This window comes from Anolis sagrei, chromosome 6 (genome assembly GCF_037176765.1).
Source record: "Anolis sagrei isolate rAnoSag1 chromosome 6, rAnoSag1.mat, whole genome shotgun sequence".
NCBI lineage: Eukaryota > Metazoa > Chordata > Lepidosauria > Squamata > Dactyloidae > Anolis > Anolis sagrei.
The window spans coordinates 93,109,725-93,137,501 of record NC_090026.1 but is presented as its reverse complement, the minus strand read 5'-3'; the positions used below and the strand labels follow the sequence as shown (position 1 = coordinate 93,137,501).

General features: G+C 40.3%; 1 protein-coding gene across 1 annotated transcript; it reads left to right on the top strand.

The window, feature by feature from the left end:
- Positions 1 to 1,764: 1,764 nt before the first annotated feature.
- On the top strand, positions 1,765 to 24,017 carry GPNMB (glycoprotein nmb). The gene is made up of 11 exons (XM_060782095.2): positions 1,765 to 2,052; positions 7,177 to 7,329; positions 8,955 to 9,098; positions 10,551 to 10,736; positions 11,029 to 11,187; positions 14,118 to 14,423; positions 14,797 to 14,922; positions 18,279 to 18,381; positions 20,782 to 20,987; positions 21,844 to 21,937; positions 23,646 to 24,017. Exons 1-11 carry the CDS (start codon positions 1,974 to 1,976, stop codon positions 23,797 to 23,799), a joined length of 1,710 nt encoding a protein of 569 aa, XP_060638078.2. The 5' UTR covers positions 1,765 to 1,973; the 3' UTR covers positions 23,800 to 24,017.
- Positions 24,018 to 27,777: the final 3,760 nt, after the last annotated feature.

Below are 27,777 nucleotides of genomic sequence, written 5' to 3'. Positions count from 1 at the left end.
AGAATCAATTAGGAAATGACATTTATAACTCAGAAATAAAAATCATGTTACAGAATGTTATCAGGGTATATTACATAGTATTATCCATAATTCACATTATAATTGCAAACAATTTGGCCAGAATACCTGCTCAACAGGTATGGCACATCATTAGGATGATGTAAGGACTTTTTTTTTGCTTCTCTATGATGGCTGATTTCATGAAAATTAGGTACTGTGATTGGAGACGGACTTCGTGAAGGTAGAGGCAAGAGTAAGGACAGCCATTCTTATCTGTCCTTCCCACCACGTGGTCTTGCCCCACTAACTATGAGGAATGATTTCCAGTCCATATGGACTAAGACAGTGGCAGTAAAGATCATAACATTAGGTTTATCCCAAGCATGGGATGGGACCAATCCAAGGATCTCATTAAGCAATGGATCCTGGACATAGAGCACCAAACGGACTTAGCCTGCGCCCCAGCTTTTATTGTTAGTGAAGCTAATAGATGCCTTACCGCCTCCATGGCTTATCTAACAAACCTGAAGGTGCCTAAACACCGAAGAGCTTTTACCCTGGCAAGATGCCATGCCCTTCCATCGACAGTATTGGAGGGGAGGTACCAGAAGGCCCCTTCAAGGAGAGATTATGCCCTTGTGAGTCCAGACAGAGAAATAACTGAGCATGTTCTCCTACAAATCATGTTCTACAGAGATATTAGAATTAATCTCATTACTCCATGGCTTTGAAAATACCCAGGACTTACTGAAAAATATTACTCCACCCAGCTGCTTACGGACTCTAGCACTACAGTAACTTACAGTGTTGCTAAGTTTTGTGCTGCAGCACTTAAAATTAGATGGATGATTGACCCCACAAGGCAACGCCTTGTCGGGAATGTAGATAAAGCAACCTGTTACAGCTTAAATGCTACTAGACTTGTAATGTGCCCCTCCGTCCCTTTTGGTATCCTCCTCCAGTGCTTTGCCCCCCCCCCCCTTATTGGTCTTCATCCCATCGGTTCCATACATGTTGCATCGGCCTGTGTTTTTAAACTGTGTTTTCGGACTGTTTTGTAATCTGGTTTTTTTGTTTGTTTGTTTTGGTGGCCGCTTCACTAGGGAACCGTGTTTCCCCTTCCCAGGGCATTCATGCTCACTTTGTGTTGGTCATGGACTGTAATAAAGTGTGTGTGTGTGTGTGTGTATACATATACACACGAATGCACATCAGCTTCCATTAGTATAATTTATGTGTGGCCCAAGGAAATTATTTTTATTCCAATGTGGCCCACGGAAGTCAAAAGTTTGGACACCCCTGTTTAGCACTTCTCTTATATTGCATAAACATTTGTCCATAGTTCCACAGAAGGAAAATGCATTTATTTTTCATACAAAAATGGCTTCTCTTGCTTCTCTACCTTATACTTCAATGTTGCATTTCTCCTGCAGGTTCTGAGCAATGTTGGAATAAGAACAATACTTAGCTGCTAGTCTAGATGTTCTAGCTCTAATACAAAATCCTTAAAAAAACTTCTGGTCCCTGAGTCAGGAATGTTTCCCTTGTTTGAAGAACAGCAATAGCTTGGTGAGAATGCAGGAGTTGGCAATTCTTAAACTGCTTGTAAGAAGTCTCCAGATAAACATCTACACACTCTCTGTGAAAGGTGCAGTATTACTTTAGAAACACCAAACAACTGTACCGCAAATAAGTCAAGCTGTGAAAAATCTCTTTGGATGTTGAAAGTGAGAGGAATGAGTCATAAGCACATGAGCTGGAAAAGAGAGAGAGGGAGCTGAAGACACAAAATCATGCATCTCTTCTTAATGCCCATCACATGATGAGCCCTAAGGCTTTAATTTAATGAGAGGGGAGGTGGCCAAGAGAGGAAAAATTATACCCAGTTCGACTCTGAAGAAGTTTCTAGGAGCAGCAAATTAACCTGTGCAGGTTTTGTGATCTCAGAGTCCAGTTATATCTCCTACGCTACAATGAAGTGGGCTTTCCTCCTTATCTCCCTTGGATACCTGTTGATCGCTGATGGAGTCTTACCTGCTGTGGCCACCAAACGTGAGTCGCTTGTTGTCTTCTTTCTGCAGGAAAATCAATCCTAGCATTGGAAACACTGGCCAGAGGTTCAGAGGGGAGTGCAAGGCACTAGGGTCCTTTCAAAACAGACTTCCAACAGGTGAAGGATGGGGTTAAGCTGATGTACACAGATAAAGCTGTGGGTAGAAACACAGGAGCAGAGGCCAGTTTGACACATGGCAATGACAATGTCCAGAAACTGAATTATGACAATTTCTGCCTGGGATGCAGTTCTATAGGCATTTAAGTAGATAGGGTCACCATAAGTTGGAAATGGCTTGAAGATGCACATCAACCAACATGCATACAAGCTCTGCCGAAATACCCCAAAAGAACCAGGTCCCATCTCATCTAGGAAGCTAAGCAGGGTCAGTGGTGATTAGTACTTGAATAAGAGACCACCAACAATGACCAGGTACTGTAGATTATATTTCAAAGGAAGGAACTGGCAAAACCACTTCTGAGTATTTCCTGCCTAAAAAAAATATATTAAATTTATGGGGTGGCCATAACAATAGGCAACTTGAAGACACTCAGAGAAGCTCCATGGGGATTACTTCTAACAGACTTGTAGCTATGGAGGAGAAAATTTTCTGGCCCCTCCAATGAATTTTTCCTTTGTTATTCACATTTCTAGCATTGAAAAAGTGAGACATTGTTCATACTCAGGATTCTTCTGTTTCCTGTGATAGCTTTTCCTGCACCTTTTCGTTGGATGTCTTTGTGTGCAACGAGCATTTGAAGTTAATCCAATGTGAGGACTGAAGGAAAATTTCATGGAGGCAGAATTTATATTTCAGGGAACAATGATTTCATTTTGTCCCCTTGTTGCTACACTCCTGCTCTCACTAGATGTACATATAAGATTATATGCATAAGATGCCCATTAACTTAACATTCTGTCACAATTGTGTTAACTGTCATAATCACTCTGGGTAATAAGTGATTTTTTTCCCCTTCCAGTGCCTCCCTGTGGGAATTATTTTCAGTACAAGAGATTCCTAGTGCAGAAGAAAAGGGAGGGAAATTAGTTCTCCAGGGAACACAAGTATGTGAACTGTGTATATGTGGTGTGAAAATAGTTTGACTTCTGAAGCTGCAGAAGGTTCTTCAGACTTCATAGCACAGGATTTGTAAAGACACCTCCAGAAAATGCAGAGCATATGAAAAGCAGAAAAGAGACAACAATGTAGGGAAACAACTTTTTTGCTGACTTCCCCAAAAATACTGTTTCCAAGTTCCATCGAAGACTTCTGATATAATTAGTTAGTCATTAAATTTATTTCCCTTATGAAAATAGGTGTATTCACACTGAAGAATTAAATCAGTTTGATGCTACTTTATGATAGCTCTATATATAATAAGTATATAATACTGAGAGTTGTAATTTGATGAGGCATCAGAGAATTATGGCAGGGCCAAATGCCTTATGAAACTAAACATCTCAGGATACCACAGGATAGACACATGGCAGCTGAAGCAGTATCAAAATGTTATAGTTGGACAGTGTGGCTACGCCCTGTATTTTTCTCAGTGGTCCCACAAGTTCCTGAACAAATGACTCGTGGCTCATGAAATATTTCCAATTTTTTAGTAAACAAAAACTAAGGGTAATTATGTGCTGCACTTTGCTTGGTTCAACTCTTGGATGTGCAGAATATGTGTATGCAAGATCCTTTAATAATTCTTGACTCTTGAGGATTCACCAGACATAACTCAATGATTTCTGACATTGAGAGGTTCCACACATGACTTTAACCCGGGCGCAATCAGGTTTCTTCAATCCAAGTATGCCTGAGTCTACACAACTCTCCCCAACACCCGTGATTTCCTGGGGGGTTGAGTGTCCAGATGCCCTCCTGGAACCTTCCCCCAAACCTCCTTAAAAACAGGGGGTAAAGTAAAAATAACTTACCTGGCCACCATTAAACTGCTGCCAAAGATCTCCTGGTGCATAGAATTGATGCACCAGGAGAAAGAGGGATTGCTCCTTGCCCCTCTCTCCTGGCACATCCTTTCTACGTGCCAGGAGAGCTCCAACAGCAGTTTAATGGTCGCTGGGTAAGTTATTTTACTTTTTGCCCCATTGTAAGGGTTTTTTGGGAGAGGGCTGTGTGGACGGCTTTCTCAGAAGTCCACCCAGGTCTTTCTAGTATCAAATTAGCTGCAGACAAAGCTGGGTTTTCCTGCTTTGTCACAAATGCATTCGTTTTTACATGGGGCGTTGTTTGAACGCCCCACACAAAAATCCTGGAGGGCATACATATCTGGATGCGCCCCTTGAGAGCTAAGACTTTGGGTGCATCTCCACAGTAGAATTTGTGCAGTTTAACACCACTTTGATTGCCATGGTTCAGTGCTATGGAATCACGGGAATTATAATTTTGCCAAGTCTTTGGCCTTCTGTTCCAAAGAGTGCTGATGTCTCACTAAATTACAACTCCTGTGATTCCATAGCATTGAATCAGAGTTGCAAAGTCCAAATTTACTTGACAGTAAAGTCTTCAATTTTTTATTTGTTCAGGCCAATGGAACTTTTAATGGGATACATCTTGCCTGAGTTTTAACCTGTTTTAATCTTGTGTTTTTAAAAGCAGGATTATGATTTAATTGTCTTTCAACTTTTGTCTTCTCCTCCTCCCCTCCCTCTTCTCCTTCTTCTCTTTCTTCAATCAGCTCTCTTTAATTTCTAGGGTTCAAGGCACAGGCTCATTGTAAAAGTGACATAAATTGTGAATTTAAAAATTGCTATATTTTTTTACACAAGAGATCACCTTTAAGGAATTTCTAGGTTTTCCAGCATGACTCTGGAAGACCCCCAGTGTGTTGAGTTGGCTAGAATTGCACTGGAAGCTGATTATAGACATAATGTTTTAATCAAATCTGCAAAAATCAAAACTGTAAATGTGGAGGGAATGACTGCACTTTGTTTAAAATGGTTGTAGCCTGCCTTGGATTCTGTGTTGAGAAAAAGGCAAGATATACATTAATTAATATGGTGAAAAAAATGAAGAGAAGTGCAAATCCATCCCTACCTACCCTTTAAATCAGGGGCTTTTAGGACTTTTGATATGTTTTTAGACAGCCATTCCTAGCACCCCATTCAGCATAGCCAAAAGTGAGGGATGGTGGGAATTGGTGTGAATGAGAGAGCCACAAGCTATTTAGCCCTGATCTAAATGTATGCTTAGTAATTATTAGTACAGGACGAAAGCAGGGTGTGGTGATTCTCCTAGATAATAAAGGTAAAGGCAAAGGTTTCCCCTGACATTAAGTCTAATCGTGTCTGACTCTGGGAGGTGGTGCTCATCTCTATTCCTAAGCCGAAGAGCCGGCGTTGTCCGTAGACACCTCCAAGGTCAAGTGAGCGCCATTATCTTCCTGCAGAAGTGGTACCTATTGATTTACTCACATTTGCATGTTTTTGAACTGCTAGGTTGGCAGAAGCTGGGGGTAACAGCTCACCTCTTCTCAGATTCGAACCACCAACCTTTTAGTCAGCAAATTCAGCAACTCAGTGTTTTAAACCGCTTCGCCACCAGGGGGCCCATAACATAGTTTGATGTAAAAGATTATGATATGTGCATTGTATACCAGCAACTCTTCCTTTGTATTGGCAAGAGCTGTACTGAATGTTTGTATGCATGATGTCTCTCTTCATCTGGTAATCACCCTTGCTTGTTTTGGCTCATGTTTTTGGAGCCCCCAGTGGCACAATGGGTTAAACGCTTGTGCCAGCAAGACTGAAGATTGACAGGTCAGAGGTTCGAATCTGGGGAGAGCGCGGATGAGCTCCCTCTGTCGGCTCCAGCTCCCCATGTGGGGACATGAGAGAAGCCTCCCACAGGGATGGTAAAACATCAAAAACATCTGGGCAACATCCTTGTAGACAGCCAATTCTCTCACGCCAGAAGTGACTTGCAGTTTCTCCAGTCGCTCTTGACATGAAAAAACAAAACAAAAAAACAATGCTGCTGTTTTATAATGGAGCAAAGCAGCTAAAATCCAACTTAGGCATCTTTCTCTTATTACCGAGAAACTTCTTTTTCTTGATGTGATGTGCCCTGAATTTCAATAAAATGAGTTCTGAAAAAAGAATGTAGGCATTCATCCAATGTGTCAGATGGTGTGATTATCAACTTCATTGTACAAAGTGGTATTTGCCATTGCCAGTAAATGCAAAAACAAAAATCAGTAGTCCTATTACTTTAATTTAAAATTAAGCACTTCTGTGTTTGTTATAGGTAAAGCAGAGAGTATCTTCTTGACACTTGAGCTGTTGATGTAGAGAAGTAAACAAAAGTGGTGGACAAATGAATGTTAACATGAAACCATAGGTTTCTGCAAAAATCCTTCCTCCTACCCTCTTCTATTACAGTTAAGGTGCAGCATAAGACAGAAATAAAATTGAGTTTCTGGGCTTGCCCTCTTATTAGGCAAACTGGGGCAACAGCAGATTTGGTGTATTGTGAAAGAACAGCAAATTGGTATTTGATAGTGTTAATGGAAGCATTGTAGGAAGTACTGAAGCGTGTTAATTCATGGGCTTCTAGTAAATGTAAAGGTAAAGGTTTCTGCTGACATTAAGTCTAGTCATGTCCGACTCTGGGGGGTGGTGCTCATCTCCGTTTCTACATCGAAGAGCCGGCATTGTCCATAGACACCTTTAAGATCATATGGACAGCATGACCTCATGTAGTTACCTTCCCACCGGAGCGGTACCTATTGATCTACTCACATTTGCACATTTTCGAACTGCTAGGTTGACAGAAGCTGGGGCTAACAGCAGGAGCTCACCCCACTCCCTGGATTCGAACTGCCAACCTTTTGGTCAGCAAGTTCAGCAGCTCAGTGGTTTAACCCGCTGCACCACTAGGAACCCCTACATGGGCTTCTACATGCAGAAAATGTCATCTGTAGCTTCTGAACATCTCTGCACAGGCTAAGGGCGAATATACAATAATTCCCATCAGTTAGACTTGTGCTTTCTTTATAGTAATGAATCCCTCTATTTTTCTTCAGAATATTAATTTAGTCTGAAGAGCATGAAGAAACATGCAAAGGATTTATGATCACACTTTCAATGTTGTTAACTTTGCTTTCTAGAGTTTCAAGATGTGATGACTCGAGGAAGAGCGTTTTCTCACAACAGATACCACGGGAGGCTAAAGGACTGGTCTTCTGACCACAACAAATGGAATGACAAATTATATCCTCACTGGGAAGAAGGAGACCCTCGATGGAACAACTGCTGGAAAGGTACAGCTTTATTATGTGCATAGTGGGAAAGGTCTGTCTTGAGCAAATGAGCAGCATTTCCCTAAATGAGAATGCCAATGGCATAAAACAAATAGCCAATCAACAAACTATTTTAAAATTATTGTCATCTGACGTCTTGGTCAATTCTTTTTCACCCAACTTCACTACTGCTGTAAGTAATATGAGTGCATTTTTGCAAACCATGGGATTGTCCTGAGATTCCCTTGTGTGTGCATGGTACATTTTTAACTAGATCAGTATCTAAATTGCTACTTATATAGCAGAAGACAATGTTTTCACTAGATTCTTTTTTAATTTGCACTAAACAGATTTGTATATGTACTGTATTTGTTAATTTGGGTAAGATCCTGTATGTCAGAGCACAGCGTAAATATCGCAGAGAGAACTACACTATGGTAGGCTCTTTACTCTTGCAGGGGTTAGAGCAGGCATGGGCAAACTTCGGCCCTCCAGGTGTTTGGACTTCAACTCCCACAATTCCTAACAGCCTACCGATAGGCTGTTAGGAATTGTGGGAGCTGAAGTACAAAATACCTGGAGGGCTGAAGTTTGCTCATGCCTGGGTTAGAGTCACAAAACACTCATAAAAGTTGGGGGGGGGGGGGGGAGAGAGAGAAACATTTTATTTATTTATTTATTTAACTTGTATACCACTACTCCCAATTTGGCTTGGAGTGGTTTACAGAAACAGATTAAAACAATACAATTAGCTTTAAAAATAACCATAACAATAAAAATAGGCAGCGAGAACAGGCATAGCCCAGGTTGTTCACCCATCAAAAGCTTGCCGGAAAAGAAAAGTTTTACAGGCTTTCCGAAAAGCAAGTAGATCTCGGATGGTTTGAGTTTCGACCAGCAAGGCATTCCATAAATAAGGGGCCATGATCGAGAAGGCTCTATGTCTAGTAGATGACAAATGATAGGTCCGGATGTTAGGGACTGCAAGCAGATTTTGATCTTCAGACCGGAGTAATCTCTGGGGTTGGTAGGGGGATAAGCGGGCCCTTAGAATTGGGCCAAATGTCTCACATAGAACCCCCATGACCAACAGAAAATAATTGTGTTTTCTGATGGTCTTTGGTGACCCCTCTGACACCCCTGGTGACCCCTCCAGGGGTCCCGACCCCCAGGTTGAGAAACATTGAGCTATAAGAACATAGTCAGTTGCATTTTGTGTATGTAGTGTCCAAAGGAGTGAGGGTAAAAGATACAATCAACCTCCTAAATGAGCTATAAAAGACATCCATTGGCATAAAGTGCATATACTGCTATTATTTATTTATTTACTGTATTTATACCCCGCCCTTCTCACCCCAAAGGGTGAGAATGTCAGGCAGTATGTGGTTTTAAAAAAAATATTGTGTATAATGATTTAACACAAGTTTTTTAAAAAATGACAAATGTCTATTCCACACTATAGAATTGATTGAAAAATTGTAAATGTCCTGGAGGCAATTTATAAAGACATTTTTGTGTGCTGCTTATGGTTGTTGAAAATTTAATATGGCTAGAGAGGAATCTTGTATACCACCTTGAACTCTTTGGAGAAGTGACATATCCACATAATTAATCATAATCAACATGTTCAATCTTAATTCCTTTAGGAGGAAAAGTAGTGGCCAGTTTGACCAGTGACAGTCCAGCTCTTGTGGGATCTAATGTGACCTTTAGTGTGACCCTGAAGTTTCCTCGGTGTCAAAGAGAAGATAATGACAGCAATATAGTATATGACAGAAAATGCTTAAATGGTAAGTAACAACTGCCTGCAAGGATATGAACTGGCCTTTTAGAAATTATGGATTGTTGTGAGTGCCTTGTGGAATGCTCCACACTGGTGGTGTTTCCTAAAATGTAATTATTGTGATATCTGTTCTGAAGCATTTAATTATAAAAACTTGACTGGAATTCTCTGTAGTCCGAAGTTAATCTGAACGCCACAAGGCAGTGTAGCTGATTTGGTTCATAGATACATTCAGTAGAGCCCTGTTGATGTTTTCCTAGATGTAAACCCTAAAGGTCAGGTCTAGAATCAGGTGGCTACCTCTAAAGGTTATTTTGAATCCACAAAAGGGCAGAAAAGAGTTAATTGTTCAATTTATTATATGTAATTTTACTTCTAGGACTGAGGCGGTGTTTCAAAATTTTCTGCCTCAGGCTCCAAAATAACATGGCTGGTCTTATGTGTCATCCATTTTGATTTCAGTGAGGAATGTGCATATAGTTTGCTGCTCCATTTGAGACAACAAATGCTAACATTTTGTTCTGTATATATGATGTCACTTATTACAAATCACATTTATAGTTGTGGTACCATTGCACTGACCACAAATGCTCCCCAAAATCCACTTTATAAGCTAGTGGCCAAACCAATTAAAGGAATTATGGAGTTCTGGAGCGCAGTGCTATCAGTAGGGTCCCCCATCTTGTTTAACAATCATGTGAAGCCATTGGGAGAGATCATTCGGCGTTATGGAGCTCAATGTCATCTGTAAACAGATAACATATAACTCTATCACTCTTTTTCACCTGCAACTGAGGAGGCTGTTCAGGTCCTGAACCAGTGATTGGCAGTTGTAATGGTCCAGATAAGGGTGAACAAACTGAAATTGAATCCAAATAAGATGGAGGTACTTCTGGTCAGTTGAAAGGCCAAACAGAGTATAGGGTTACAGCCTGTGCCAGATGGGATTACACTCCCTCTCAATCCCGCCTCCATTGCAAGTGCAGTTGGTGAGGAATAGAGACAGGGCCTTCTCAATGGTGGTTCCTTGGCCCTGGAATTCTATCGCCAGTAATATTAGGTTCGTGTCCTCCCTCCTGGCCTTTAGACAGAAAACAAAGACGTGGTTGTGGGACCAAGCCTTTGGCTAGTAAAATAATGCAGTGCAAAAATAATTAGGAAATAAATGCATTGAATGAGGACGAATTCAACTGTTTCCCACATTAGATGAGGTGTCAATACCAGTTTTAAAAGGACCCTACATGGAGATGGTGATACTATGATGGACCTCCATCTTTGTAGATACATCTAATGATGGAGGATCTCAGCCAAAAAGTTTTGGTTTTCCCTGTAAGCCCCTCTATAAATGATGATTACACCCTCATAAATATATTTAAATAAAGCCCATTGAGGTTGCAATGCTATTTTGAAACGTCTGCATAGTTTAACATTTCCTTTTTCTCTCTTTGGTGGCCTTTAGGTTCTTCAAACTATACAGAGGGCCTTCCTGACCAGTATGTTTACAATTGGACTGAATGGATTGATAACTGTGGCTGGGGAAATTGCACACATAACAATAGTCACAATGTGTTCCCAGATGGGAAACCTTTCCCTTACCATCATGACTGGAGGAGAAGAAACTTCATCTATGTATTTCATACTCTTGGTTAGTCCTACAATGCATGACGGTTTTAGCTTCTTCTTTTTTTCTTCACTTACTTGGACTTTCCAAATAGTATAACATTCTTTGCAAGGGTTTTTGCGTACTACTAAGCATTCTGTGGTATACATTTAGTGATCATTGTGTGACTGCAGATCATTGTGTGCTGCAGAACCACTGCTGATGTTATGAAAGGCTCTGAGATCACATCTCTCAGATAGACAGGAAGATCTTTACTTACACATTAGATCTAGGAAGCAAATATGAACACCTTCTTAACTTCCTTGTCTTTCTGCAGGCCAGTATTTCCAAAAAACAGGAGGATCCTCAGCTATTGTGTCTATCAACACAACAAATATCACTCTTGGGAAGCAAATGATGGAAGTGTCCATTTACAGAAGAGGCTATCGATCATACGTACCAGTGACTGCAGCAAGCATTATTTATGTGGTAACGGGTGAGTTTCATATCACAACTCACTTGGGTTGTCTACACCAGAGATGCTGAAACACAAACCGCCTCTCAAACAACCACAACATACCCTAGGAGAGAATCTAGAAGGAGTGTGTGTTGGCTACTGTGACTGGTGTTTTAGCTGTGCAAAAAAGAAGATAGAACTAGGCTCCTGGAAGCATCTAAGTGTAGTTCTCATATTTAAATGTGCTGCTTTGCTTTACATATGGGTGCACCATGTGTATCTAAACTGGGAGTGAACATTCTATCAATTCCCATTCAAAACTTTTGCGAAGGGTGCAGCCTGTAGCAGGGAACAAAGGCTGAACTGAACCTCATAGAATGGTCTGCTTGTTAGCTTGTTCAGACCTGGAAACAGTTGACATTTTGGCCCTCTTTTGTTGAGCTTTGCCCTATGGCTTGGAAGGACACCCAACTCTGTTATTCCTTTCCACCCAATGTCAAGGATGTTGTCCTGGTCCTTAACGCCTGTCATCAGTAATGGACTGGATGAGGGCTAATAAATTGAAACTAAATCCAGGCAAGACACTAAATCCTAGTCAGTCAGAATATAAATCAGAGTATGGGATTACAGCCTGTGTTGGATGGGGTCACACTCCCCCTGAAAACCCAGGTTGAAAGTCCTGAACTCATAGCTGACCCTGGAACCCCGGGTGTCAGCTGTTGCCAGGAGCGCCTTTGCAGAATTAAACTTGTGAGCCAGCTGTACCTGTACCTTGATACGCCATATCTGGCCATGGTAGTCCATGTCTCAGTCACATCCAATCTGGACTACTGCAATGCTCTCCACGTGGAGCCTTTGAAGATAGTTTGGAAGCTTCAACTGGTTCAGAGATCGGCAGCCAGGCTACTAACTGGAGCGCCATACAGGAAGAGAACCACTCCCATGTTATGGCAGCTGCTGGTCTGCTTCCAGGCTAAATACAAAGTGCTGGTTATTATCTATAAAGCCCTAAACGGTTTGGGACCACCCTATCTAGGAAACCACATCTTTTTGTAAAAACCTGCCCGGGCTCTTCATTCATCCAAGGAGGCCCTATTCTCAGTCCCACCCCCATTTCAAGCACGGCTGGTGGGAATGAGAGAGGGGGCCTTCTCCACTGATTGCTGGTCTGCTTCCAGGCTAAATACAAAGTGCTGGTCATTACCTTTAAAGCCCTAAATGGTTTGGGGCCAGGCTATTTGACTAATTGCATCTCCTCTTATAAGCCAACTTGGACACTGCAGTTAGGGAAGGAGGCTCTGCTCTCAGTCCCACCCCCATCTCAAGTACATCTGGTGGGAACGAGAAAAAGGGCCTTCTCCGTGATTGCCCCCCACCTTTGGAACTGCCTCCATAAAGAAATAAAGATGGCCTTCTCCCTCCTTGCCTTCAAAAAACTGAAAACTTATTTCTGCTCATTAGCATATGAAGAGGAGGAGAATTAGCTGATGATACTGTTACTATTCTTCTGATTGAAAACTGTTATTTCTTTCCAGACTCTGTAAACCCTGCTGGTCCAGTTAACATCTTGGCCAATAATTAACTTACATGCCCTAATGAACCTTGTCAGCTCCAGTAAATTGATGCTTGTGTTTGATGTTTTGTTTTATGTTAGTTATAAATTATTTGATAGGTTACCTTAAGTTATAATTTGTTCTTATATGTTGGGTTATTTTCACTATTATGTTTGTATTGATTGTTGTACTTAGGCATTCAATGTTTGCCTTTTCGTGGTTGAAATCTGCCCTGAGTACATTCAGGAAAAGATGCGTAATACAAAAAAACAAAACTGTTGTTATTATTGTTATTGTTATCATCATCATCATCATCATCATCATCATCAAGTCAAAGTACTATCTTTTGCTCAGGTTTGAACATTATGCTAAGAAAACCATGGATAAAACTTCTTCAATTTATTTAGTAGTTCCCACTTCCATGCTAGCTTGGCTTATTGTGACATGCAACTGTGTCCAATGTGTCCACAATATAAACTATTCATGTGCAGCACACAAAATAGAACAGGACAATATCATCTTAAGTGAGCACACACATTTCAGTTCTGGATTAAATAGGAAGGAAAATACATTTATTAAAACAAGACCTCTGTATCCATGGAGTATTGGTTCCCAGCTGGACCATGTTTACTGAACACCATAAAATTACATGATTTCTGGTGCTGGAACCCAATATTGTTACTTTGGAGGGCCTGGAGGTATTGTCTTTAAGAATTGGCTAGGTAAAGGTAAGGTTTTCCCCTGCCATTAAGTCTAATCGTGTCTGACTCTGAGGGGTGGTGCTCATCACCATTTCTAGACTGAAGAGCCAGTCTTGTCCAAAGATGCCTCCAACTCCAAGGTCATGTGGCCAGCATGACTGTATGGAGTGGCACTACCTTCTCACTGAAGTGGTACCTATTGATATACCCACACTTGCATGTTTTTGAACTGCTAGGTTGGCAGAAGCTGGGGCTAACAGCGGGAAATCACCCCGCTTCCTGGATTTGAACGACTAACCTTTCAGCCAGCAAGTTCAGCAGCTCAGCGGTTTAACCCGCTGTGCCACCATTAAGCCTCAAATTGTTTAGGTCCTCTAAAAAGTATGGTAACATCTGGGGTTAATTATAATATAAAATTGCCTAATAAATGTCTAAGAAGACCATTTTCTCCATGGGTGGATAAATAAAACTGCAGATATGGGCTTCATGGTTATGGTGTCTTACTGTACACTGGCCTTCTTCTCCTACATGTCAAATCCTCTGCCTGGATTACATTTACAACAGTAAATATGTTTTTTAATGTGACTTGTACTAAATGTGAATGCTCCAAATTACCCTTATTGTGGATGACCATGGTGTCTCCACTCTAAGGGAAGCACTGTCTTGCATTCAGTCATGGTCTCATCCTTGTCTTTGGCTTCATTTTTATGTCCAGATAAAATCCCCTTGTATGTGAACATGACCCAGAAGAACGATCGCAATGTCTCTGACCATATCTTCATCAAAGATATCGCTATTACATTTGAGGTCAAGCTTCATGATCCCAGCCACTACCTCAACAGCTCCAATGTTTCCTACCAATGGAATTACGGAGATGGCAGTGGTTTGTTTGTTTCCAACAATTCGGTTTCAACACACACCTATAAACTCCAGGGAAATTTCAGCCCTGAATTGCTTGTTCAGGCGTTTATACCTGCACCTTGTGGACCAGTAACACCTTCACCACTACCTACCACCCCAGGTAAGACTCTATAGATCAGTGCTAATGCAAACACATTAGTTAAATTATGTGAGTGGTAATATTAATACATTGATTATTCTTTAAAATTTATAGCATTCACATTTCTCCTGTAGGTGTTTTAAGAATGTCCATGCAATAATACTACATGCTGAGTATTTTTTTTGTCCAAAATGCTTGACACCAGAAATGTTTTGGATTTTTTAATATTTTGGCATACCTGTATTAGCATATAATTACATAATGGGTTTTATCAAAATCTACAAGAGCTGAACAATAATACAAGGCCAGATGTTCCAAGTAGATTCTGTTCATAATACTAAAAATGTTTTGCTGTTAAATTACATTGGCTCTTTTTTTAATTTACTTGATTCAGCAATGACAACTCAGCTGCCACCTAATATGACAACTCCCACCTCCTACAGCTTAACAGATCTACCACCTGTTGAAGGATGTCATATTTCTAGAACAGGACCTTATAAAACTTCGCTTTCCATTGTAGGTATGTATCTATATCAATAAGAAAAGAAGATTGCCTTGATGAGCATTATCCTCTACTTCGCCATATTCTCCAACTATTCCAATGTGACAGGGGCAGTTTGAATACTTACTTACTTATTACATAGGCGATCCCTCGTTGTCCGAGTATAATGACCTTCCAAGTGTAGTGTCTTGGTAGTGGATACCTAGGCGACTGTGGAGCCCTCTTCTTGATCTGTATGTCCTTCCATGGTGACAGCATCAGTTTCCAGGTGGAAGGCGGTCCCGGTCAGGGTTGGCTTGATGCACCTTCCTTTTAGCACGTTTCTCCCTTTCACTCTCCATTCCTGCCTCTTTGATTTCTGCAGCACTACTGGTTACAGCTGACCTCCAGTTAGAGTGCTCAAGGGCCAGAGCTTTTGGGTTCTCAGTGTCTGTGCCACAGTTTTTAGGTTAGCTTTAAGCCCATCTTTAAATGTCTTTTCCTGTCCACCAACATTACATTTCCCATTCTTGACTTGGGAGTATAGTAATGGTTTTGGGAGATGGTGATCAGACATTCAGACAATGTGACCAGTCCAGCGGAGTTGATGGCGTAGGTGGTCTTTGCTTCTTCCAGCACGCTGCCATTTATCTGCCTGTCTTCCCAAGAGATTTGCAGGCTCTTCCAGAGGCAACGCTGATGGAATCGTTCCAGGAGTTGAGTGTGACATCTGTAGACAATCCATGTTTCCTAGGCATATAGCAGAGTTGAGAGGGCAATAGCTTTATAAACAAGCACCTTGGTATCCCTACAGTCTGAATAATCCCCTGTAATTTCACTTTCCCAGCTGTTTAAAAATGTCCCAGTTCCTTTCTTTTTCTCCCATATCTCTCCTTTTCCTAGGGAACTTATGTTGTTGCAAACTGAATTCAAAGTACAAAAAATGGTTTGCTCTCAATTAATTGAGAAATGTGGGGTGGGGGGAGGAGAGGATGGGGATGAGTTTCCCCTCTTTTAATAGGTTTGGATATATGGTTTCAGCTTTTCCTTGCTTGTGTGTTCTTCCTCATTAATATTTTTTGCCATTTGATCACGTTTTGATGTTGCTTGGCCACACACATCCCATTTTCCATCTGTGAAATGTTGGAGGATATGGTTCACTGTGTAAGAAAATGCCCTTTATAAATTTGCTCATGTAGAATGTGTCTCGGCGAGACAAATTTCAGAAGAATCCCTTCTGCAGCATTAATAAATGAACAATCCTCCAAATTTCCTAAAGCAAAGGTTAGGTGTTGGTGTCAAAGGTTTTCATCCATGAACAGAAAACATAATTAGAGAATCCTTTCTGTTGGAGGAATGTACTTTCCACTGGATCATATTCCTTGTGTTCAGACACTGCATGCAAATAACCCTTGTCTCCAAGCCTATGAAACAATGCTTTTCAAGTATTTTATAATCCTCTGCAATCCCAGCCCTACTGTTAGGCAGAGTGATAGTAGCAAAGATAATAATTCGCTTTTATCAGAGGAATTCCTGTGACTTGTTTATTTATCTCTAACTCGTTATCACATTGTTCTTGGGTGAAATGAAAAATACTGCTAATGTTCATTTGACAAGATATCTTCTTAACCTTCGCAACAGGAAGCAAATAATAATAATAATAATAATAATAATAATAATAATAATAAATATTTGTAGACCACCCTATCTCCCCGAGGGGACTCAGGGCAGTTTCCAACGTGTATGGCAAACATTCAGTGCCATATTGGGATGGTCCTGCTAATCAGTAAACATTTCTGTTTGGTTGGACAAAGCTGACGTTCTCACCAGTTTGCCCGAAAGCCACCCATTGTTGTTCTCTTGCTATATTTTGTTACATTGTATGGATAGACCAATTGATATTAGTGTTCCTATCACTCCTTTTGTTGCTGTAATTAGTGGTGTATGTGAATTCAAGCTTGGAAGATTCTCTTGAAATGAGATTGGCTCCCCATTGATTTTAATAGAACTTACATCTGATGGAAGAGTGATCCAGATAATGAACTAAATATATTAACCCACAAATGCAACAGACTATAGATCACACAGTTAATTCTGCCTTGAGCATTTTAAGTCTTAAATGACCAAGGCACATTACATTGCTGGGCTGCATTATTTTATTATTAAAGCACAGTAGAAAGCATAAATGTATTTTTTATTATTTTTGGCATTTGGGTGCTGTCACATTAAAATGCTTTCTTGATGACTTCTAAAAATAAACATACTGTAATAATAATTTAATTACAAACTAAAGCATAAGGCTATACAGCCAAAGGCAAGATTAAATACACCAATTAACAAAATCCTTACACTAAAATTTAACTGGTATATTTATATTTATAAATGCTTATAAACCAAAATTTAATTAGATGTTATTTATTTGCATAATCTGTTGGGAAGGAAATGTCAGATATGTATCCATCAAATAAATCATTTATGTTTAATGCAGGCAAAACGTCAGGAGAAATGCCTCTAGAACATGGCCCTATAGCCCGAAAAAACCCACAAGAATCATTTATGCTTAGATACTGTTTTAGACTACAACTCCCAGAATCCTCCAACCAGCCATTGGCCATGCGAGCTTGAGCAGTGGTTCTCAACCTTCCTAATCCTGGGATCCCTTAATACAATTCCTCATGTTGTGGTGACTCCCAACTATAAAATTATTTTTGTTGCTACTTCATAACTGTATTTTTGCTACTGTTATGAATCATAATATAAATATCTGATATGCAAGGTGTAATTCATTCAGTGGCACAAATACCTGATTTGCCCAAATTTGAATACTGGTGGTGTTGAGGGAGGGATTGATTTTGTCATTTGGGAGTTGTACTTGCTGGGATGTATAGCTAACCTACAATCATAGAGCACTCTGAACCCAGCCCACAATGGATCTGCACCAAACTTGACACACTACATACATGGCCAACACTGAATACTGGTGGGGTTGGGGGGGGGGTTGTTTTTGAATTTTGGGAATTGTAGTTCACCAACACCAAAAAAAGAAGAGAAGGATAGGTGGAGAGATCCTAGCCTTCTCTGCCGAAAGGGTTTCTAAGACTATCAGAAATATGTGTTTTCTGGTGGTCTTTGGTGACCCTTCTGAAACCCCCCTCGCAACCCCCAGCCCAGGAGTTCCAACCCCCAGGTTGAGAAACGCTGAGCTAGAGGAATCTAGAAATTGTAATGTTTCTACGCTATGGAAACTATAAATTAATCTGTGTGGAGAATTTTCTAGATCACGCAAAGTTCCTTCTAAAACAATGTGTCAGTAACATTTCCAAATGTGTGTTTTTTTCTGTCAAAGTTCGTGCTCAAAAATTCTAATACGCTACCACATGGTTTTATTTTACCAGAGGGGATCCTTGGCATAAATATTATCCAAATGACAAGTATCCAAGTGGCAGCCACTGAAGTGGAGAATTCCATGGTGGATTTCGTCGTAACCTGTCAAGGGAGGTAGGTTTTGCCATTAATTCTGGCAACTTCTCTTCCATAAAATATAAACTCTGAAATATTGCAGAAGCTTATGTTGGTCAATGACTGGCATTTTGTTAGTAAAATATGCATGTATAAGTTGTACTATAAATGCAGGATGAATTCTTCATCATAGCACCACAAATGTATTTTGCTGAGAGCAGAAGGGTTGCACATACAGCAATGTTGTTCTTTGCAGTTGCGCATTGTACACTGAGGTTGTGCATTGCAAAATGGCACACAATCATTCAATTTGTTGGGTTGCTGTGAGTTTTCCAGGCTGTACAGCCATATCCCAGAAGCATTCTCTCCTGCCGTTTTGCCCACATCTATGGCAGGCATTCTCAGAGGTTGTGAGGTCTGCTGGAAACTAGGCAAGTGAGGTTTATACATTTGTGATATGTCCAGATGGAAGATGGAACTCTTGTCTGCTTGAGGCAAATGTGAATTGTGCAATTTGCCACCTTGATTAGCATTGAATGGCCTTGCAGCTTCAAAGCCTGGGTGCTTCCTGCCTGGGGAATCTTTTGTTGGGAGGGGTTAGCTGGCTCTAATTGTTTCTTGGTGTTGCTGTTCTGCATGGAATTTGTGTAGTGTTGACATAGTTTCATATCATATATTTAACATGGACATTTGGGATGTGCTGGGATGATATTGGATTGCTGCCAGTAACTACTACAGTATTCATCTCAATGCACAAAAGGGGCTCCTAAAAGAACAGCACATTATACAAATGCAATTGAAAGCCATTAACATAGGTTGCCAGTGTTTGCTAAGATTACTTACCTGTGTAAGCATTTTCTATTGGCAAGCAAATATCAGCGAAGAACTACTTTCAGAAGCACATTCCCAGCCTTTCTGTTCATTTATGAATTCTCAAGTTGGACTCATTCCAGAGTTGCAACAAGGCTCTTGGCACTAGCTTTTTTACACTTATATCTTATCTTGACTCTATAACTTAGTGATTCTCAACCTTCTTAATGCTGCAAGACCTTAATACAGTTTCTCATGTGTGGTGACACTCAATCATAAAATTATTTTTGTTGCTATTTCATAACTGTAATTTTCCAACTGTTATGAATTATTTATTTATTTATTATTTATTTACTGCACTTGTAGACCGCCGTTCTCAGCCCTAGGGCGACTCACGGCGGTGTACAACATGTAAAATCAGGTACAAATTACAACATAAGCAATATCACAACAACACTAAACAACATCACTATCAATAATACATCGTAATGTAATTATGCAAGATGTTTTTTTTTTTAACACTGGACCAAATTTGGCACAAATACCAGATACACACAAATTTGAATACTTGTGGGGTTGGGGGGGGTTGATTTTGCCATTTGGGAGTTGTAGTTGCTGGGATTTATAGTTCACTTACAATCAAAGAGCACTCTGAACTCTATCAGCGATGGAAATGAATCAAACTTGGCACACAGAACTCCCGTGACAAATAGAAAATACTCCCGTGACAAATAGAAAATAGAAGGGTTTGGTGGGCATTGACCCTGAGTTTTGGAGTTGTAGTTCGCCTACATTCACAAGGCACTGTGGACTCAAACAATGATGGATCTGGACCAAACTTGGCATGAATACTCAATATGCTGGTGGTGTTTGGGGGAAAACAGATCTTGACATTTGGGTGTTGGAGTTGCTGGGATTTACAGTTCACCTACAATCAAAGAGCATTCTGAATCCCACCAACAATTGAATTGGGCCAAACTTCCCACACAGAACCCCCATGACCAACAGAAATTATTGTGTTTTCTGATGGTCTTTGGTGGCCCCTCTGACACCCCCTCATGACTCTCCAGGGGTCCTCATGACTCCCACAAGTGGACAGTGAAGCGGCAGCTCCCCCCGTGGCCAGAATTGAGCATACCCTCATGAAGCCGGAAAGCTGGAATGTTAAATTGCCGCTATGCCTGTCTATATATGTTGACTGTCTAATGGCATTAAATGTTTGCCATGTATATGTCCATTGTAATCTGCCCTGAGACCTCTGCGGGGTGAAAAGGACAGAATATAAATACTGTAAATAAATAAATAATAAATATCCCTTGTTGTCCTCTGTCTAGCTAGATTTTTTTTTGTAGCATCAGCAAGGAAAGGATGGTTAAGGTGGGCTGGAGAAAACAATGCAATAAACAAAGGAAGTTGAGCATAGAATCAGGCTGGAGGACCAAGATATTCCTAGGGAGGAATTTTCTCTAGGAGTCTCACTTGAGGACCTAGTCAAATCCGCAAATAATGAAATCTGTAAGAGTCAAACCTGCAAATGTGGGAGGCTGGCTGTAAACAAACTGGCTGCAATGAAACTTAAAACTGATGAAAATCACTCTCTTTCTGATATTCTTCTTTCCCACTTCCTAGTCTTCCTACAGATGCCTGCACCATGATTGCTGACCCCACATGCCAGGTATTACAGAGCGAAGCATGCAATCCTGTGGATGTTGCTGATGAGTGCCTGCTGACCATTAGAAGAACTTTCAATGAATCTGGAATTTATTGTGTGAACATAACACTGGGCGATGCTACAAGTCTGGCTCTCACAAGTACTCTCGTATCCATCGGTGGAGGTGAGCCCTTATTCAGTGATGGCATTCGCAAGCAGTTATCAACTGAAATGTTTATTATCTCATGAGGAATTGCTAAATGTCTAAGTCTAGGGATTTGATATAGAATCAAAGAGTTGGAAGAGACCATAAGGGTTGTCCAATGTAACCCCCTGCCATGCAGGAAAATACAATCAAAGCCCTCTTGACAGATGGACACCCAGCTTCTGTTTTAAAATCTCCAGAGAAAGAGATTGCATCACGCTCAGAGGCGGCATATTACACTGCCAAACACCTCTTATCATCAGTAAGTTCTTCCTAATAGTTGGGTGGAATCTCTTTTCCTGCAGTTTGAATCCATTGCTCCTTGTCCTAGTCTCTGGAGCAGCAGGAAAAAAAAACCTGCCCCTTCCTCAATGTGACATACTTTCAAATGTAGTAAATATCTGCTTGTCTAAAAGCTGCAGTTTTCAGGAGACTAGCCCTGGAGACTAGGACTAGGACATGGAACAATGGCTTCAAACTACAGGAAAGGAGATTCCATTTGAACATTAGGAAGAATTTTCTAACTGTGAGAGCTGTTCAGCAGTGGAACTCTCTGCCTCAGAGTGTGGTGGAGGCTCCTTCTTTGGAGGCTTTTCAACAGAACGTAATAAATGGGGCTACTAGTCCTTAAATTTCTGGAGGAATATAGCTGCCTTACCTTTATTGTAAATATTGGTGATGGCTTTTCATTTTTGTGGTTGCAATAAACTACAGTATGTGTTGGGATGCGCGTCGGTTACAGGCATCTGACTGACTAGACTGGGGCACATCTTATTTATTAAAATAATAAATTTAAATATGTATTAACAAAGTCATTTCGATCTTGTTATTCAAGCTGGAGGGTCATTTTCAAGAACAGCAGAAGGAGTTCTGATTGCTTGTGGTTTCCTTGTGGTGTTTGCTGTTTGCTTGACTTTCTTCCTTTACAAGTAAGTGGATGGCCTCCGATACTGAATTCTCCAAACTCTATGCAAGTGTTGACAGTATGTTGTCCATTTATATGTTGCCAAATGGGAGGATAAAAGAGGACACAGACATGCATTAAAACTGTATATGGTAAAATGGGAAATAAAACCCGGAATTAATACTATAATTCATATTTACAGTTAATACAGTGCAATTAATACAGCAAGGATTACCACAGTGGAGAAGATTGTGTATCTAATTATACTACTACTAAATGCAGACAGAAATGTCAATGCTCTTCTTTCTTAGTTCTTTATTTCGAAATCAGGCTTTGGCTAGACAGCCCTTTAAATACAAGGTGAAGGAGAAAGTTTATTTATTTTGTGTCAAAGCATTACATAATTAAGTATAAAACTGGTAAAATAGAGAGAACACAAGTGGCTAAATAATTTTAGACCAAAAAAGGGCAACAGCGACCACATTGTCTGTAGTTTTGAACAATTCTTCCTCTGTGCATGAGGCAGGGCATTGTGGACAAGCATACAAATGCTGAGTTGTTTGTTCTGTTGTTTACCAGAGTGTCTTTTGATCTGCCCACTCTACTTTTGAGTCTGTTCAGGGATTTCCAAGTTGCCCATTCTTGGATTGCTTCTGGAGACAGACCCTCACTGACAGGACAAGACCACAATCTTTATGTAGATGTTTAACCTCTCAATTACCTGTATATATTTGAGTATAAGCTGACCTGAATATAAGCCGAGGCACCTAATTTTACCACAAAAAACTGGGAAAACGGATTGACTCAAGTATAAGCCGAGGGTGGGAAACGCGACAGCTACCGGTAAATTTCAAAATAGAAATAGATACTAATAAAATTACATTAATTGAGCATCAGTGGGTTAAATGTTTTTGAATATTTACATAAAGCTGTAATTTAAAATAAGACTGCCCAACTCTGATAAAACCATTATTCTAACCTTCTTTAATGTAAATGTGTTAATGCATTCTTCCAATAATAATAAAGAGAGTAAAATAATAAATGTAATAAAAAATAATTATAGAGTAAAATAATGGAAATGTAATAATAACAGTAATAATAGAGTAAAATAATGTAAACGTAATAATAATAATACAGTAAAATAATAAATGTATTATTATTAATAATAATATTAATAATTATAACAACAGAGTAAAATAATAAATAACTGACTCAAGTATAAGCTGAGGGGGCCTTTTTCAGCCTTAAAAGGGACTGAAGAACTCGGCTTATACTTGAGTATATACAGTATATTTGAATTGTTTGTTCTATCCGTGAAAAGCATGCCAGTCTTCATAATCACAAAGCATTGCATTTTTTCCTCTCCTGTTTTTACTGGGAGCTATACTTTATTTCCATGCTATTTAGCCTCTTAGGGCCCTTCCACACAGCCCTATATCCCAGAATATCAAGGCAGAAAATCCCATATTATCTGAGTGTGGACTCAGATAACCCAGTTCAAAGCAGATATTGTGGGCTTTTCTGGCTTGATAATCTGGGATATAGCTCTGTGTGGAAAGGCACTTAGAGTTTACATGGAATTTCTCAAAGTCCCAACCTCCTTGAAAATAGTGTTTTCTCAAAAGGAATCACAGTGGTCCCATGAATTAGTCTGTTTGTAATGATGTTACTAACATAGCAACGCACTTTCACAGAAGACCTTTCAGTAAATTTATTTTGAACATTTGTTCCAGGAGGTATAAAGAATACAAACCTATTGAAAAGGGGAAAGAACAGGAAGCACCGAGCGAAGGACTGAAGGTTTACTTCAACAATGTCAAGGCTGTCCTCTTCCCAGCCAACAACGAGAAAGATCCTTTGCTGAAAAGCAAGACCGGAATCGTCTAACTCTTTAGTATACTCTTGTATTTGCATACATTTGGGGCTTTGCATTGAACTGTACTTCAATTAAAGAATGCTTAATTGTTACGATAAGGGGATAGACAGCAATCTTGCTCCACATACAGGATAATGGTTTGATTCACTTGTAAAAGATGGAGATATAAAGCATGTACTGTCTTGGATATGCAATAGTATATTAGCTAATAAACCATTTACAATGGGTATTTCAGTTTCCTAAACAAATTACTCCAGAGTATTAGTGACTGTGTGTTGGACTGCAGGGGACTTTTGATTGGGAGATAGGGCTGAAGTTTAAAGCCTATAATTCCCATTGAACTTTAAGGGAATATCTTCAGAATCTAGCTATTATTTTTTTGTTAAACTTGAACTCCTCTGATATGTATATCACTCAGTTTTAAAGTGCCATTTGTGAAAATTAGGTGTTGTGTCTATAAAAAAGACTGGCTTCCAGACACTTTCGACTGCCACTTAACTCTAATAGCTTCAAATGAATAGTCAAACACACCTCATTTACTCTTAATTACAGCTTGACTGTTCAATTAGTGTGACTGTTCTGTTGACTAAATTCAATAAGCATAAGACAGAGGAGAAGGGAATCTCTTGACGGTGGCAAAAGGCGCATTAGGCTCCAATGTGCAGAACTGTTGGGATGAAACAAATGTTGACACACAAAACACTGGTACACTAGAGTTTCCTAAACTTTTTCCACTTGCGATCCCTTTCTACCTGAGAAATCTTTAAGCCACCCTAGCTATACAGGTAAATAAAACAGGTATAAAAACCAAACATTTATTGATAGTAAACCTGCATTTGCAAGGCTCGCTAAATAGGTATTTTCCTTTTTGTGGAGTACAGCTGAAGCATCTTCTGCAATGTCCACTATAAACAATGCATACTGTGGCTAACAGATTTGTGTAAATATCTAGTTGATGCTCAGAGTTCCACTGCTGAATGGCTCTCACAGTCAGGAAGTTCTTCCTCATGTTCAGATGGAATCTCCTTTCTTGTAGTTCGAAGCCATTGTTCCGTGTCCTAGTATCCAGGGAAGCAGAAAACAAGCTTGCTCCCTCCTCCCTGTGGCTTCCTCTCACATATTTATACATGGCTATCATATCTCCTCTCGGCCTTCTCTTCTTCAGGCTAAACATGCCCAGCTCCTTAAGCCGCTCCTCATAAGGCTTGTTCTCCAGACCCTTGATCATTTTAGTCGCCCTCCTCTGGACACATTCCAGCTTGTCAATATCTCTCTTGAATTGCGGTGCCCAGAATTGGACACAATATTCCAGTTGTGGTCTAACCAACAATTTATTTAATTATTAGTATAAGGGATATCTGGAAAGTAAGGTTATAAGATTTTTTGAAAAATCCAAAGAATGAATATATTTTAATAAAACTTACATGGATTATAGCATAGGTATTACATTATTTTTCTACATAATCACCATTAAGTTCAATACATTTTGTCATCAGTGCAATGAGTTTTTTGATGCCTGTGTCATAGACGCCCCTCACCACCTTTTTCAGCCTGTTTGTCACTTAGATTTTCACCTCATCATCGTTGGAAAAGTGTTTTCCACCCAGGTGTTCCTTCAGTTTAATGAACAGATGATAGCCACTGGGTGCGAGATCAGGGCTGTGAGAGGAGTGGCTTAAACATCCCATTCATATGAAGTCCACAACTTTTGTGTTGCATGAGCAGTGTGTGAATGCACATTGTCATGAAGGAGACGAGAGAAGGGAAACAGAACGAGGACACTCATCTCTAACCTTCACCACAATGCCAGTTGATGAGCTACTGACGACTGGCACTGCTCGTTCACTTCCGCTGGCTTCCCGCTATACAGCAATGATACAAACTTCCCCCGCAAAAATTCCCCACGAGAGCTACGTGCCTTGTTACCTTACTTTCCGAATAACCCTTGTAATTTAATAATTAATAATTTATTATTTAAAGGATTTAAAGATAGAACTGCAAAGACTCTGTCACAAGTCAGGCAAGGTGATCCCAGTTGTGATCAGCACACTGAGTGCAGTGCCTAAAGACCTTGGCCTGCACTTAAAAACAAACAGCACTGACAAAATGTTCATCTGTCAGCTGCAAAAGGATCTGCACACATTATTCGCTGATACATCACATAGTCCTAGACACTTGGGAAGTGTTCGACATGTGATCGAATACAAAAGTCACCATAGTGATCATGTTTGCTGTGTACTAATCTTGTTGTGTATCAAATAATAACAATAATAATACTTTATTTATAACCCACCCTATCTCCCAGAGGGGACTCAGGGCTGTAATGGCCCCAGAATGGCCATGTAGGCATGGCTGAAAAAGATGAATTTCAACACACTTAAAGAGGAAAAGGTCATCGATCTGGATACAAATTGCATATGCTAATCTATCTAAGATTCAAAGTATGTATGTATGTTGGTTTGTTTGTACCACAAAGGCTCATATATGTCTTGATGGATTTGGATCAAACTTAGCACACATACTTCACATGGTCCAATTTAAAATAATTGAGGGGTTTGAACTAAAAGCACCTGTGCAGATAACACAGGGCATCTTTCTTACAATCAACAACAATATGAGTTTTCTCCAAAGTTTAAAGGCATCTGTACAGTCTGAGAGTCTAATGGAGTCCGAGCTCTGAGCAGTCTCACATCTGATCATGTGGTTTGCAGCCCCTCCCACAACTTCAAGAAACATAGAATAAAGGGAAAGCTGCATACCAAAACACACATATGCAATACAGTAAGCAGACAGGATCACATATAAAAAATACTAGTGGAGGCTTGAAGAAGGTTGCGATTTCCAACAAAAAACATTTCAGTTAAAAGCCCTAAATTACATATTTATTGGGTTGCTGCGAGTTTTCCGGGCTGTATGGCCATGTTCCAGAAGCATCCTTTCCTGACATTTCACCCACATCAATGGCAGGCATCCTCAGAGGTTGTGAGGGCTGTTGGAAACTAGGCAAGTGAGGTTTATGTATCTGTGAAAGGTCCAGGGTGGGAGGAAGAACTCTTGTCTGCTGGAGGCAAGTGTGAATGTTGCAATTAATCCCCTTGATTAGCACTGGAAAGCCTTGCAGCTTCAAGGCCTGAATGATTCCTGCCTGGGGGATCCTTTGTTGGGAGGTGTTCGCTGGCCCTGAGAGCCCCCGGTGGTGCAATGGGTTAAACCCTCATGCCAGCAAGACTGCTGACCTGAAAGTTGGGTTGCTGACCTGAAGGTTACTGGTTCGAATCCAGGGAGAGCATGGATGAGCTCCCTCTGTCAGCTCTAGCTCCCAATGTGGGGACATGGGAGAAGCCTCCCACAAGGATGGTAAAACATCAAAACATCCGGGTGTCCCTTGGGCAATGTCCTTGCAGACAGCCAATAAAATTACAGATGTAATGATAATTAGGTAAAGATAAAGGTTTTCCCCTGACATGAAGTCCAGTCGTGTCCGACTCTGGGAGTTGGTGCTCATCTCCATTTCTAAGCCAAAGAGCCGGCGTTGTCCTTAGACACCTCCAAGGTCATGTGGCCGGCATGACTACATGGAGCACCGTTACCTTCCCGCCGGAGTGGTACCTAATGATCTGCTCACATTTGCATATATAAAACTAGCTGTCCCCTGCCACACGTTGCTGTGGCCCAGTCCGGTGATCTGGAAAATAAAGTAATGAGAAAGTGTTGGTTTGTAATATATGTAATTTCTTTATGCTTGTGGGTAAACAGTAGTTTTTGTTGTTTGTCAGTGTTGATGTGGAGAGTGTCTGGTTTGCCTACTCTGGAATATGCAAAATATCATAGTCCTTCTTTAGGAGTCCCTAAAGACTCCTATCTATCTATCTATCTATCTATCTATCTATCTATCAATATCTATGGCTGGATAGCTCTTTATCAGGAGGGCTCTGATTGCATTTTCTTGCCCTGGTGAAGAGAGTTGGACTGGATGGCCTTAGGTATTT

What these genes read in the sequence shown, in the direction of transcription:
- GPNMB (XM_060782095.2), top strand. Translation starts at nt 1,974, where the DNA reads ATGAAGTGGGCTTTCCTCCTTATCTCCCTTGGATACCTGTTGATCGCT. An exon ending in ACCACTACCTACCACCCCAG is followed by an intron (nt 14,424 to 14,796) that starts GTAAGACTCTAT and finishes TACTTGATTCAG; the next exon opens with CAATGACAACTCAGCTGCCA. An exon ending in AACTTCGCTTTCCATTGTAG is followed by an intron (nt 14,923 to 18,278) that starts GTATGTATCTAT and finishes TTATTTTACCAG; the next exon opens with AGGGGATCCTTGGCATAAAT.